This window comes from Anopheles cruzii, chromosome 3 (genome assembly GCF_943734635.1).
Source record: "Anopheles cruzii chromosome 3, idAnoCruzAS_RS32_06, whole genome shotgun sequence".
NCBI classification, from domain to species: Eukaryota; Metazoa; Arthropoda; class Insecta; order Diptera; family Culicidae; genus Anopheles; species Anopheles cruzii.
The window spans coordinates 79086866-79102073 of NC_069145.1; the positions used below are offsets into that span (position 1 = coordinate 79086866).

General features: G+C 49.1%; 1 protein-coding gene across 1 annotated transcript; it reads left to right on the forward strand.

Moving 5' to 3' along the window:
• The first annotated feature begins 1701 nt into the window (after positions 1-1701).
• Positions 1702-3421, forward strand: LOC128273662 (transcriptional protein SWT1-like). Its single transcript, XM_053011683.1, has 2 exons — positions 1702-2266; positions 2349-3421. The coding sequence occupies exons 1-2, from the start codon at positions 1969-1971 to the stop codon at positions 2711-2713; spliced, it is 663 nt and encodes a 220-aa protein (XP_052867643.1). The 5' UTR covers positions 1702-1968; the 3' UTR covers positions 2714-3421.
• The last annotated feature ends 11787 nt before the right edge of the window (positions 3422-15208 follow it).

A 15208-nucleotide genomic window follows, 5' to 3' on the forward strand; every position in this document is an offset into this window, starting at 1 on the left:
AAAGGTACTTTTCTTAACTCCATTCTTTCAGTTCAATCAGCTGCGGTTGCACAGCAAGTTCCACAGATACACAAGAGCAAGGTATGGTCTGTGGTGCACAGTGCCGTCCACAAACACGTTAAAATATACATAATGGCAATCAAAACAAACCACACGGATGATTGCTCATGCGTTAAATTAATTCGTTCAACATACCCACCGTCAGCAGATTCTGTAAGCAGTCCGGCGTGAGAAAAGGTCCATTAGAGGGTTGCTGCTCTCCATTGCCATCTTCACCCGGTTCCCGCTCGCATCTTCCTGAGCGATCCTTCCTCCTCGACGAAGGTACAGAGCTTTCAAAAAGGAAGTTCGTTCGTCCAGTCATCGCCATAAGTTAATTTTATTACAGAAGTTATGATTTTCCACAGTTCTCTGTTCGCCGTTTTATCAGCCTCCCATCGTCGTCATCGCCGTCGCCGTGAGTCGGCAACTTTATTGGCAGAGTCGGGATTATATGATGTCTTAATAACAACCGGCGCGACAATACCCGACAATCATGCATACATCATCGGTTATCCTCTCTGAAGGTGTTTTGCGAAGGAAAAGTCTTCGACAGAAGACTTCCGGCCTTTCTCGCCGTGCCGATGTAGATAGAATGAGAAAAGTCGATCAAGCTAGATGACCACCACAACCGGGGAGGAAGAGTTCCAGGCCAAAACCCTCAACAGCGGCAACAACAACGTAAATTAATGTCAAGGTCGAGGACACGAAACCGAACTCAAACAACGTGCGTTTATGAATATTAACGAAAACTTTTGCCACACGCATACACACCGTGCGTATGCGTAATTGTATGGAAATATTATAGCGCCAAATTAAAAGTTATGACCGTGTACATGGACGGGGAAATTAACGAATATGAATACGCACCAGACCGAACAGCACACCGTTTCAACGCACTGCGATGGTCGAACGGTGTATTTGCCGAGGAGGGCCGGCCTAGAAAGGAGAAAAGTGAGACAAATATGGAAATTATGATTAAAACGAGCCCCGAAACATATCTTTCGGGCGTACAAATTCGGCCACTGGCAAACCTTGAACCCATATACGCCGAACTGAACGAAGGTGAAACGATACCCTATCTTGGCTAAGCACGGTACAGGAGCATTTTGTTATTTATGAATGTTTCGCAGCCCGCATGAAGGTGTGATATCGATACACGGTACCTAGGCCGACCTACGCACCTTCTATTAACCGCTCAATTTTATAACACTTTTTCGAAATGGGGAAACATTAAACACAAAACTCGACCGATCATAAAAACGATCGATTCGAAAAACGAAGACGTTTCGACGCCATGTTTCAGCCAATCAGAGAGCAGCGTTTTTGACACTTTAAGACGATTACGTCATACAAACGCAGCGTTAAACCAATCAGATCGCAGTTTCTTTTTTCTTTGAAGATTGGAGTTGCACTGTAAACGGCCTAGAACTGTCACTCAAAATGTCATTCTGACAACACTGAACACACTGCGCAGAAGTGTTTACATTAAATACGCGGACTGAATGCATTGTCGATTGAGTTGCTAACGGTTGGATAAAAATGGATTCGCCAAACAAATCGTCCGCGGCAATACGAGAAAAACAGACACCAACACGGCCGGCGAGCGAGACGATAAAAAAGTCATGTGGTGTAAGCTCTAAATTTCTTACTCCTAGAGAGGGCCACCAGCACGCTCCATCAAAGAACGATCCTTTGAGGGTACTGAGCCAAATAAGCAAAGGTTCAACAAAAGGCACAGATCGTTTCAAGCGACAGGCCGCACAAGATCGCTTAAACAAGCTGCGGGATCACCTGCAAGAGGAACTGATAGAACAAAAGGGTTCGCGTGTCAGTATTGATGCCATTACTACACCAAAAACAACTGTGACCGACCGCGCCATAGCTACGGAATCTAGTTCGCTACCAGAATCATCAGCTGCACCGTGTATGGAAGACATTGACATGGTCGATATCGACGCATTGCTAACACCGAAACCATTACTTGCACCATTGCCCATGGAGTGCGATACCCTAACGGATCCTGCTCCGGCAGAATGTTGCACCCCAAAGCGGAATCCGGACAAAGAGGACCAGGAATCGCATACCCAGAACAGTACAAAGGTGGCAACAAATTATCTGGAGAACGCAGCGTCGTTTGAAAACCACATGTTCCTCGTCCTCGACAGTTGCGTGTACATGAACGAGATTGTTTCTATCATGGACATTTTCAGAAGTGAAGTGCCAAGTGAGTCACTCAGAAAAGGGTTTGATAGCATACAATAACGATCTGAACTGACTATTGTCTCATTATTTGTCACTCTACACAGTTAGCAAACCGCAACCCATTCTGGTCGTGCCGTACAAGGTGCTGCAGGAGTTGGAACTGGTCAAGTTGAAAAAACATGATCTGTCGCCGGCGATCACGAAGGTGACGAAATTCCTACATTCCATGCTTAAGGTGCGGGACAAGCGCATCAAGGGGCAGCGGCCCATTGACACCCACCTGGAACTGTTCGAGATGTCCTCGCCGGACGATGCGATTCTCAATTGCGCCCTACAGGTGAAGCAGGTAGTAGGGGACAAAGTAGTGCTCGTGTCCGAAGATCGCAACTTGCTAACAAAGGCCCTCGTTGCTGATGTGAAGGCTTACAGTTGGAAAGAATTTTGTGATCGCTACGACTTTGACCCCTAGCCTTAAGCCGGGGCCTGTACAAATTAAAGCCAGAACTAGTTAGCCGAAGGTCATATGTTTATTGTAAGAAAACGAGGACGCATTTCGTAGGTTTTCAAATTCATCAAACGAATGAACAGTTTCAAAGATAGTGCTTAATTTGATTGATAAACGATTGCCATTTGCATTGCGCGCATCACAATGAAGCAATTTGCGGTTTATATATAAGAACAAAATTCTTCAAACATCACAACACATCTACAAGATGTACATCTACATAAGAAATCGATGTAAAATCTATTCAATCGAATTAATTTGTTGAAGTACGTTAAATATCCTTTTTTTGTCATATACTTAGAACAGCCTTAGAATTGCCTCAGAACAGCTGGCCTAGAAAACCAGCACAAACACAAGCAAACTGAAGAATCGGGGACGAACCAGATAACAGTACAAAGCTTCAAGACAAGTGACACAACGGAACTCGGAAGACATACGTATAACTAAGCCCAATGTAGGATTCGGCGAGACACATTATATCGGTAAACTGAGCAATAAGTTTTGATTTCGCGTCCAAAGACATAGCTTAGTCGCGAAACAGCTGACGCAACAATGCGCTAAGCGAGCACAACCGGAACAGAGTTCTTAATCATAGAGATAATTACACTTGCTAACAGTGAGACGATCACCTGCAGAACCTGCCGAACCTTAGTACATTAAAAGACACATTGAAGGCTTGTACATTAACGTCATTCGTCGAAGCTTGGCAAGAAGCTTAATAAATCACAATAATGCATGAAACTCTGGCAAATGCAGCCTTGTAGGTAGAAGATTTACCTAGACGGATTTAAGCGGGACAAAGCCATCATGCTTTTGATCAGAGATGTTAGGCTTTCGAGCAGGACTGCAGATGCTTGAACATTAAACCAAACTATCGACAGGCGGTCGGACCTTACAGCCAGTGAGAGTCACTTTATTACGCTTTACGGTGTCGGCACAGAGTTTTTTGAAAACGAAAAACGTAGAAACTTTCGTTACCACCGACATTTCAAAGCTCGAATCTTTCGACCAGGCGTAACTGTTTCTTCGAAGTGCAAGAAACACATCAATCGGTCCACGACGAACGGCGAAAATGGAGCATGATCAAAAGAAATGCTTTTTTGCTGTTTTAGCTTTTCCAACCAACCAATCAACTGGACGACTATGTCACGTACCGTTTTTATGACATTAACGCGCCCTCGCGAGCCAAGCTACGAGCCCAACGCGGGACAGGCAGGTCAAAACGGCGACTTTGAACCAATCGATCGGATCGGCCTTTCCGGTGTGTGTGTGTTTTTTTTGTCCTCGACGCCGGTGGACAGCCAGTGAAAGGATTTGGTCATGTGCGAGGCGTTTTTGTCCGGTCCAGAACTCTGAATGCGCGCGTGTGTGTGTGCGTCGAAGGTCCGCTTCGCGCCACATATACGCCCCGCGGCAGCAGAGAGCGTCCGCGAAAGAGACGGGAATGGGAAAATGAAATGAAAAATCATCCGGAAGTGATGCTTTTCTTTCCAGAAGAATGATTTTCATCAAAGCTTGTCCGTGTCAACGTGATTTCAGGGCCTACTTTTTGCGTGCCGATGTCGATGTCGTTACCGGTGGTGCTGCCCGACATTCTGGGTATTATTTCTGGCGCGTTACTGAGATCCCTTTGAAATGTGAGGCCCAACCGACCAGCCGCCAGCCCCAGGTCACATGGTAAAACAAGACACACACACACACTCTCCAGAGTTCGGTTGTCGGAATCTCCATTAGAGCTTACACAGGAGCCCGGACGGGCAGAGATGCGTAGATTAGGCCACTCCAGGACAACGGATCCTTTCCCCCGGGGGGCACCACTGGGACTGTGGCCACTCGAGTTCGACTAACACAATGACACAAGGGTAATCAATAGAATCAAAGGCTCTCACATAACGCCGGAGGCGGTTGCGATAGAAGTTTAATTGTAAGTAAACGTGCCGGACTGCCGGACCGAGCTGGTACGGAAGATGATTAAATCATGGCCACAGACGATCGAAAAAAAAGACCCAACGCTAATCGAACGACAAACCAATCCCGCATATAGCCGATAGCCGAACCGCGCACCGGTCGAGCCATTTTTATGAGTATTAATTCGGCCGAGCAAATGACGTGCAAATAGAAACGGCTAATCGAAATTCCTGGCCCGAGATTGACCGTAAATTTCGGCACAACCCAACCGAACCATTCCTGGGGGGCATCACCTGGTTAGCCCCGAGAGCCTTCAAAAGCGAAGCCAGTTAACGCGAAAATCTAGACCGTAGGGCCAATTCGCGCACCTCGCAGACCCGGTTCCCGTTCATTCGCTGTGTGTTAACCGCTACCACTGTGTGCTACAATGTCGTCGTCGTGGGGCCGCACCACTTTCAAAACACTGATTAATTTTAACGGACTGGAAAGTTTTAATTCCCCGGTAAAAGCGGTCGCCGAAGGGCCAGGTCGGGCCGCAGAAGACGTCGACGTCGACAAATACTTTCGCAATGCTAACACCTACAATTAGAAACCACCGGCGCCCTCCGACGTCTCGACCTCGCCAAAAGAGCCGGCAGCTCTAAAAAGGGGAACGACTTTGGAAATTAAACCCACCACGATATTTAAATTTGTTCAAGATATTTACCTTTGTACTTGAAAATCTCATTTCCTCGCTGCGGCACGGAGACGACGCCGACGACGACGACGACGACGTTCGACGTGCCACCATCTCTGCCTTGGGCTGACCCGGTCGCGCTACCGGTTAGATACTAGCAAACCCGCCTCGCTTACGCTGGCCGCCACCAGGTTTGATCCCGTTTGAGGCACCGGGCGGGAGAATTGCCCTCCACTGGCCTTGCCTTGTCACCCCGGGTCTCGGATCGCATATTGTTCCGAGTGACCGTTTCTGGTACCGCACCCCGCCATGGAGCATGGGGACCGAGACCCCCATCAATTAGTCCGGGCGGGAGGATTAGGAGAAAGAGATTATCTTTTAGGTTCAATTTGTACTATTTCTTCGAAAACAGAACTTGTGAAAGTTGAGATTAGCCCAACCCGGGGTTTACTCTCCAAGGAGATATTAATGGGCGGTGTGAGCACCCGGAGCAGCAGCAGCATCGGGCGAGTGATAGAGAGATAGGGCGGAGACGGAGGAGAGAGCAAAGTTCGGGATTATCGGGGTCGAGGCCAAATATTCCTCGAAAGCGTAGCATAATTTTAAAGTTCGAACGATGTAGCCTAACCCCCGGCCGGGTTGTGCTCTATTCGGTCCCCTTCCCGTCGCCCGGAACCCGTCGGTCGGTGACACAAAAGCTGGGTTATAATTATCTCCACTGGAAATGCGCTGTGCCGCTACAGCTCCCGGGAGCGTGAAGGCGGCTCCGTCGTACGTTTCGTTGTCTTTTCGTGCTGTCTCAAGCAGCCCACGTCGGTTGCCCCTGAAATGCAGCGTGACGCAAGAAATTAGCAAATCTTTTTCAACCTTAAACTCACCAACCTACGGCGACCACCGGGAAGACCGGCACAGCAGATACTTTATCCTTCGCACACGAGGCCACAAAGTTGAAATTAACGGATCGGACGACTACTAGATCGAACTTTACGAAATGCGTTCCCCGATAAATGTCAGAGGCATATGAAACGCTGGCAACTACGTTGCCTACTATGGCGATAGTTCGGCGAAAAGTGCAATGCTCACACGACCACGACGCTTCCCAACGGAACGGAACGTTACGAGATTCCGGCGTTCCTCCTGATGACTTAATCGTATGAACCCGATACACGTGTGCAGCCGCAGCACTAGTGTGTTGTGTGTGTGTGTATGTGTGAAAAGGGAGCGTGAGTAATAACCGGGTTCTGATGAAACAGCATAAATTATGATGATTTTTCTCGCTCCCTACAGAACAGCTACACACACACACGGTGTGTGGCCGGCACAACCGGTGCACGATGGTGTGCTCCGGTCGTACGGACGGTCGTGGACTCACGTCCCTCCGGCACGAAGCAATAGCGCGCGAGTGCGCGGAAAGGACTCTCGGACAAGGAGCGTACATTGGCTTGATGAACGTAAATAACATGGTTGAAGGATGAGCGGCCACACTAAAACGTCGGAAGCCAAAGGTTGCACACCCTTTAAATGAGCTTCGCAGACAAAACACCTAACCCCCCACACCGGACGGAAGTGAGCCCGAACCCGCACCCGGCGGTTCGGGCGGTTGCGTTGGTGTTGTGCTGGCGGTGGCGGTAGTAATTTAAGCACACATCGGGAACGTATATTATGCAAATCAAATTTTTATATTAGACACTATTGGGCGGCTAGGCCACCGCAGCCCCCGGGAGTGAACCGGGGCCAGAGCAGAGCGTACGGACGGATTCCGGTTGCGGAAGGTCCGAAGGTTATGCTGCTGCGGTTGCTGATTCTACTGCGGTTTGCGGCATCTCGCCAACACCATTGACGAGTGTGTGTCGAGTGGCTAACACTTTGCACTTCTCGCACCGGGTCGCTTACAGCCCACGGGTCGGGTCAGGTCGAGTCAGGTCGGTTGTTGGCGTTGTTGTTGTTGTGTGTGTGGACCACGATGAGAAATGGAATGCGGTACAATTTGAATATTTTGCACAACCTCCGCCTTCGCACAGCGAGCTCCGTGGCCGTCGAGTTCCGTCGCTTGGGCTCCGAAAGCAGCTGCGCGACGGCGCGAGATGGCTGGGAAAAGTATTAACAATTTATGAACGATAGCTCTCGCCGGCATCATCCAACCGACCACCACCGACAGGCTGATAGACCACCGGACACCGACAGACGCGAACGAACGAGGCCACCAGCTCCGCAGGCGGAAACGGACTTTCAGCGTCATTCATTCGCACTGGCTCACCGCGTCGATCCCCGCGCGGGCTCGCTCAACGGCCGCCGACATTCCCAATCCGCCCACCCAATGTATCTCAAGAGGAAACTTTTTCCCCTCCCCGCGCGCGGCCACCTTTCCACCGCCACGGCGCGGGAGCGTGAACTTTGTTCCGGAAAATTTCAAGATGAGTGCTGAATCTTAATAGCACCAAACGGCAGCGACGGCTGCCAACGGGACCTGCACTGCGATGATCGCCCCACGCCATTTTTCACAGCTTCCGGACGCGGGGATCGCAACCGTACTGCTGCCGGGGAGCCGGCTGCCACACGGATTTTCCTCGGAAGCCTTGGCGCGCGCGGTGGCGATGATGACTGCGAACCGTGCCGGCTCCGTGCACTTGCGAGTGCATCGCAGCGCACTTTATTTTCACGTCTCTCTTTATGACACACACACCCACACACATACATCGTGGCCATGCTCAATCCTTTCTGTGGCTTCAGTGCGTCTCCTGGCGCCGTCGCCTTCTGACTCCCTGTGTGTGTGCGCCGCGGAGTGTGTGGTAGAGCGCCCGGTTTCCGCCCCGGTAGCTTTTCGGGAAGCCCGGTGCTGGCCCGTTTTTATTTCACTTCGTGTATTATTTACGAACCATAAATCCGGACTTTGTAGCAATTAAAAAGTTTCATCAAGCGAAAGTTCCCGATGCATCCGATGGGTCGATATTTCTTTCGAGCTTTTTGGCTGGATTCACCTCTTCCGGGGACCATGATCTCGAGGATCTACTTCGCACACGGCGTGGGGGGACAACGGGTGGAATTTAGTGGATGCCCGTGCACCGTTTTTATCGGTTTGCTCTTGTCTTCAGGGAGTATCATAAGGGTTAAAAAAACTACCCTATAACTGTTGAAGCACACATACACGGCACATACCAGAGTACACAGAGGCCCAGAGTTTGATCATTGAATTCGAAAGAAAATGAATAAAAGAGTCCTATAAGAATATAAGAGCTTCTAGAAACATTTGTGACGCCAGCAGCATGAATTACAGCATTTAACCCACCGGCATAAACAAACCCTTTCTCTTTGACAGCTTCCGGAGAACATTCAGGAAGTAAGCCTACTCAGCTCACAGAGTAATGACGAGGAAAGCGGAAGTGAAGCCAGTCAGTCGGTCATCCATCCTCATTGCTTAGAATTGCTCCTCCGCGTTTGGTTCCGGCGAAACTACAAAAGCGATAATTAAACGACTGGCTCAATAATAATCTCAATAATAATAATCGTAACATTGTATCAACGTTTTTTCACAGGCATCTGTACGTGTGACGCACTGCATTCATGCCACATTATTGGTCTCAATTTTTGCATAAATTCGTTTCCGACGTATTTCTCGCAAATTTGCGAAGGTAAAAGTCGACAGGTTAAAAACCAGACACTCAGAAAGGGGCATCCTCAAATTCGATCGGTCCACAATGATAGGCCACCGTACGGATGCTACGGAGCCTCCCGCACAAAAGATAGAGCAATCCACCTGCACCGCGCGAAGGCCCGGAAAATCTCCGCTATCTCTGCGCTTTGCGTGGCAACAGGGGCCAACTAAACATCGGTTCTTTATATGCAAATAAAATCGATAAAAATTCCAACTACGCATTACGATGAGCACCTGAAAGCCATCCGGGGATTTCGGCAAATAAAATGTAAGAAGATAATACACCGCAAAATTGAAAGTTATAGCAGCGGCGTCGTTGTGCGTCGCCGCCACCCCCCTCCGGCAGGGGAACCCACAGCCCAACAGCATGGTCGAGGTACACGATCGCATACTAAATAACCACCTACTTTACGCGCCACAGGTTAGGCACGCGTAATCCTCCAACAAGTGAGTTGTGTCGCTGCGAAATTGGACGCCAAAATGTCTTCGCCCGGAAAGGAACGGAAGAAAAAAGTCCTTCCCATGTCGTTTCAATATCCACAATCATGGCGCGCTTTTCTTGGGGTCGAGCTTTGTCCCATTACCAAGGCCCGGCTCCGACGGCCGCCAGACACAACGGCGCACGGTTCGGCGAGTGCGACGACTTTGATGGGGAGGCGCGCTTCTTCAAGCTTCAGGTGGTAACACTACCTAGCTTCCCCTCGAAAGGACCTGCTGCAGACCCCCAAAATCAATTGACAAACAGCTTCGGCTCGCTTCGATCCCGCGTGCAGGACACAAAATCGTTAACAGTTTCACTTCATTCAGCAACGGAGGGAAGAGGATTTAACTTCGGCGTCGGTTGATTGCCACCCGCTTTTCCGGGCGGTCCCCTTAAAACCGGGTACGACACAGCAGTAGAAAAAGAGCACTGTTCCTTCTTCAAACTGCGAAACGATGACTCAGAAAACGGAGAGGGGCGCTGCCCCTCCTGCACGTCGCTGACGCCGTGTGCCTCGGAATATCAAGATCCGTCAGATTTTGCATGAGAGCTGTGCCGAGAAAGCGAGAAACAAAATCTATAATCAATTGAACCAACCAACACAAAGTGAAAACTTTATCCGTACTCTCTCTCTCTCGGCCCACACACCCCGAGAACCTTATCCTTCAGGAATGTCGTTTTATGATGATCCGACGACGAGCGCCGGGAGGGCCGCTCCGCTTCCAGAGTGTTGTTCGAGATTCTTTGCCCCGAACTTTTCCGAAATGACGCGGGCAGGCGGGGTGAGAGTTGGACTAATGGATGGGGACAGTTCATAACAGTTTCGGTGCCAGAGTCAACGTAGCCCACAGTTTTTGTAAGCCGTTTTAATCGAACGAGTGGTACCATCCGCCGGACTCCTACAAGAAACAGAGCGTGTGAAAGATGAAGGAGCAACCCTCGGTCCCCGGGAGGGACCCCGGCCGAGGACGCATTCAAAAACAAAAAGTCCCCTCGAAAAGCCATCCACAACCGAGCCACCCCGAGGCCCGGTCACGGTCCCGGTCCCGGGGTTTCCCGGAGAAGAAGTCCGAGGAAATTGCTGTTCCCACAAACCCATGAATAAATTGATACCGTCGTCTCCGTCGGCAGCAACCCGTTGCCATGGCAACCCCCTCGGCGGCCTCCGGGGCTGCTGAGCTGTGCTGGAATTCTGTTTAATTGATTTTCTCCCACACTGCGCGCCTGTGCTTTTGCAATCGAAAAGTTGCCATCATCATCCGCCGCCCTCTGACCATCCGCCCTCGCCAAAGCACCGGTTCTCGGACACACTAAGTGGAGAAGGCCGACTCGGCGAGTGGGCTCTGTGTGGTGGTGAACCCAGCCAAACCACTGTTACGGTTATGTGCCGTTGCTGCTGCGTGCTTTTCGTGCTGCGTTTTGCTGGTCAGTTTTTAGAGGCCCGGGTTGCTGGTGCTGCTGCTGCTACCGGTGGCCACTGGCTGCGCGGGCGGTGCTCGATAGTGAAATAGAGAGAGAATTAATCAGAGAGACACGAACCGAATTAATCACTCCAATGTACGGCGGGGTGGACGGATTCGCCTGGGCGGACATCCTGGGCAGAAATAAATCCTCTGCCCCTCTCTCTCTCTCTCGGTGGACTCTATTTTTCTCTCGGTTCCTCTGTTCCCTCTCTCAGCCATTCTCTCCAAGCCGGCGACATGAAAGATCCACGGTAATCCTAATTGGGCACTGGGTCCATATCCGTTCGATGGCGTTGAGTCAAAATTTTAATTACATAATCCTTGGTGCGCTTCCATTAGCCAGATTTTATCACTTCCGAGCCCCCCGGCCCGCAATAAAATCGGTCGCGTTCTCGCCAGTTGGCCCACATCGGTGACTCACAAATATGCTTTATCCTGAGAGTCTTGTTTGTGCGTTATTCATCTACACCTGGTAACCATGGATACGTCAGTGAACAGTTTCACATGGCACTCCGCCGAAGCTTTTCACAAAAGTAGGACCGCTGGCCACTGCCGTGGTGGCCACTACTGCACACTGATCCCAACGTGCCGAAGATCGATTAAAAGCTCGTAAATTAAATCACACGAATGATGGAAAATTGATTGCAATTTCCTACTTAAAGTTGAGCAAATTACCCCAAAAGCTAACCGATGAAAGCCAACACTTTTGGCAGGCCTGGAAATGGTGATGGAAATTCATCTTCACCAGTGCAATGCGCACGACGGTGCATGTCACGAGCGGAGCCCGCTCGTTCAAACACCTCCTTTTAATGGATCCCCCTCCCTGCCTGGTTAAAACTCCATCAGTAAATTAAATTGCTTGCCAACTTATGGTTGGCCTGCTGGTGCTACTGCCACAGGAAAACCACACCAGAATTACATGAGCTTTAGTTCGGCTGCCCTGTCGGTGGCCGCTGGTTTTCGGAAACCTGGTGCCGGCACTTCCGGCACTGGCGGATGGAGAAGCTGGCAACCTAAAACCATTTTTAACACTCACAAAATCACGCCACGCCATACTGTGGCTGTGGGGACGCGAAAAATGAATGCCCAATTTTCAGCATTTCATACACTTTTACCACCATCCTGCTGCTGCTTGGCCAGAGGAATCGTGCTGGGCCAGCGGACCCATCACTCGCCTCGGTGTGTCGCTGCTCTCTTTCTGCTTGGCAATAATCCTTCTGGGGCACAACCATTTTGTGGTTTTTGTTTCAATTAATTATTTTGCAACCACTGCGTAGAGCGGAGTGGTTTTGCGGGGCCTTACACTGCCGCCGTATGGCAAGCAGGCCAGCAACATGCATGCACTCCGAAGTGCATTTCTCGTTGGCGCTCGATCGATGCTTCCCAGCTACGAAGCTTCCATGGGTCCGTATCAAAAGTAGATCCATTAGACGTTTATTGGCCTCGCTCGGTCCGTAGTAAGAGTGTCGCATTGATTTTTTAACGGCTTATTTCACACTACGACCACACGAGTGCTACCCGGCCGGAGTCGTCCGACTACCAATTAATGATTAAACTTAATGGGTTTTTAGCAACACAGATGACCCCCGCTGATAGAGCAGTCGGTAGTGCTCTTCGCTGTCACGCAGCTGGCCTGGGTTTCGAATCCCGGGATCGGTTGTCACTCAACCGGCCATGGTTTCGATTCCCGATACCGGCGTGACAGGGGGGTTGGCGCGGGGCTAACAATCCCGCCCGTAAAAAATTAAATGTTACAGAAGAGCATCAGAGAGATTAACATTAGTCTCTGGTGCAGGCCAAGACTGCTCAGCGGTTGTAGCGCCAAAAGAAGAAGAAGATGCAACAATAGGTGCAATATTTAAGACCCGACAAACAGTAAAAGTTTCAGTTCGTTATTAAAACTATGGGATAGGATTGACGGAAACACTTTCACTCACTGTATTACTTTTGACCAAACAAACATTCATACATTTGTGGCTGGCAACAAAAGCAGCCATCAAGTACTCTTAGACAAATGCAACATGGAGGATTTTCAGTCGCTATTTTTACATCGTATATTCAATGATATTTTGATTTATCCTTTATTCATACCGTAGGCTTACTGGTCATTTTTCAATTTAATTCTGTTTTCAAGAAACTAAATAAATAATTAAAAACAGATACGCTTTTCTATTAATTGCCATTAAAATGTCATACATAATGTGTCTCATCTTCATACCGAGAAAGTCAACCATTTGACGTGTTCTGCGAAGTGAAAAAAGGATCCACATCATGGCCCGGCTAGAGCGTGTTGTACGTGGGTTAGTTGGAATGCCCTCCAACCGAAAGGAACCCACATTCGGAACGAGACACTCGAAATAAAGCGTACGGCACGGCGCAAACCCGCAAACACCCCGGTGAGTGTGGCAAAAAGGTGCCTTCGGGCGCCTTTACCATTGTTATCTTATCTAGGAAAACATTACAATTCGAACTTTTCCGTCGAAACGAACCACAAACGCCCTGCACCCTCCGAGGGCTCCGATGCCCGTTCGCCTGTCGCAGTGGTGCTGTCGGTTTCGCAGGGATTCGAGGCAAGAATGCGAAAGATTTTTATCATCAGCTGCCTCTGCCTCCTTTGGAAGTCATTTATATTTGAATCTGTTCCCGCTAGTTTACTACTGCACCTTCGTCCTTTCTCCTTCTGGTGGAGACGTTCTGGTGGTGGTTGTTACAGCGAACTGGGGCTTTTTGATGATGTGATACGACCGCCCGCGAGGGGATAATTCAATCAATCCGCTTTACGGTCGCGATAGTAATGCGAGACGTTGATTTAGTAATTCATCTCCCGGGGTGGGAGAAGCGTAACGACACACAACGAGACCTAAGTAATGTAATAATAGAAAACGATAAATGACTAAACAAATAAACTGAAGAACGCGTAGCTCAATGCCGCATTAGCAACCAAAGGCGGAACCAAGGAAAGGAACCGATGAATTATACCCCCAGTATCAATAGGTACGTGCGCACGCTCCGATCCAAATAAGACGTGTCCATTAGCAAAAGGACTCGCGGACCCTGGCGCGTTCGCACTCGAATTCGTGATCATGAATTTTTATTAAAACACACCCATCATTCGATTCGTGCCCACGATTCCACGAGTGAGAACCGCGCCATATGCCCGGCAATCCCGAAACACACACCATCCACTGCGTGGAACCTGCGTCTTCCGTTTTCCCTCACGCTGGCCCCAAACAATCAACAAGTGTCCCGGTCGTCGTGAGCCGATCAGTGGGGAAGCGCACGAGTTCCATATTTCACTATCAGCGCACCCATTTGTATCATGGGCATCGGCGTTGCGATGTGACGGAAATTGTGAGGATAAAATGCTTCTAATGGATGCTGCCTACGCGCCTGGCGCCTAGCGAGGCTGGCAAGCGGCTGTCCGCTACTTAGGTCAGGGAACGCGCGGTTCGCTGTCACGGACGCATGTCGACGCATAACAATCAAATCGGCAGGCTGGATGTGGTTTACCTTCGAACAATAGAATTATGTCATCGATAGCCTATCAGAGTGGTTTTGAATGAACGAAAAATGTCTGCCAAAGCTGCGAACGTGTAGTTCAATTCGTTCCACGTTCCAAATGACGCAAACATTATGTACATTTTAAAACATAAAACATGATTACAGTCTATGCGACTAAAGGTACCTAGAGTAACGGTAGGCACTAATACAAGTCCGGTTCAGAAATCGGCACGGGGGAATTTTCCATATCTGTTAAGGACGATTCATCAGAGACCGCGCCGGTTGCCTTGGTGAAAAACTTAGAATGTCCTGAAAAGTATAATATCCCTTTCCTGTGGTGGAGCTTTCACTACCAAAAGCTTACAGCAAAAGCTCGCGCGCTTCGGTTAAACACGTTCAACATTTCGAATCAACACATAGAACGGACAAAATGATGTTGAGCCTTTTTCTAGCATCATAACCTACATTGTAAGCAGAGAAAGTGTATTGCTCAAAGCAAGTTAGTTAAACATCTCAATCAAAGTAAAACAGATTGCGCATAATAGTGCTATAATGCAGTTACTGTATTGTGTTTCTTTAGTTGTGTTAGAAGGACTATAAAGCACTTACCGCCACCACAGCTTCGAGTAATCCCTTGGTTGATAATAACTTTGAACGGTGCCTTCGAATGCTATTTACCACACGAGCGCACTGAAATACACGATCACACTTTGAGTTACACTGTTATGTTACGAAATAAATGTTTAACGATACACTCACTGCAATCCAAATAGTATAA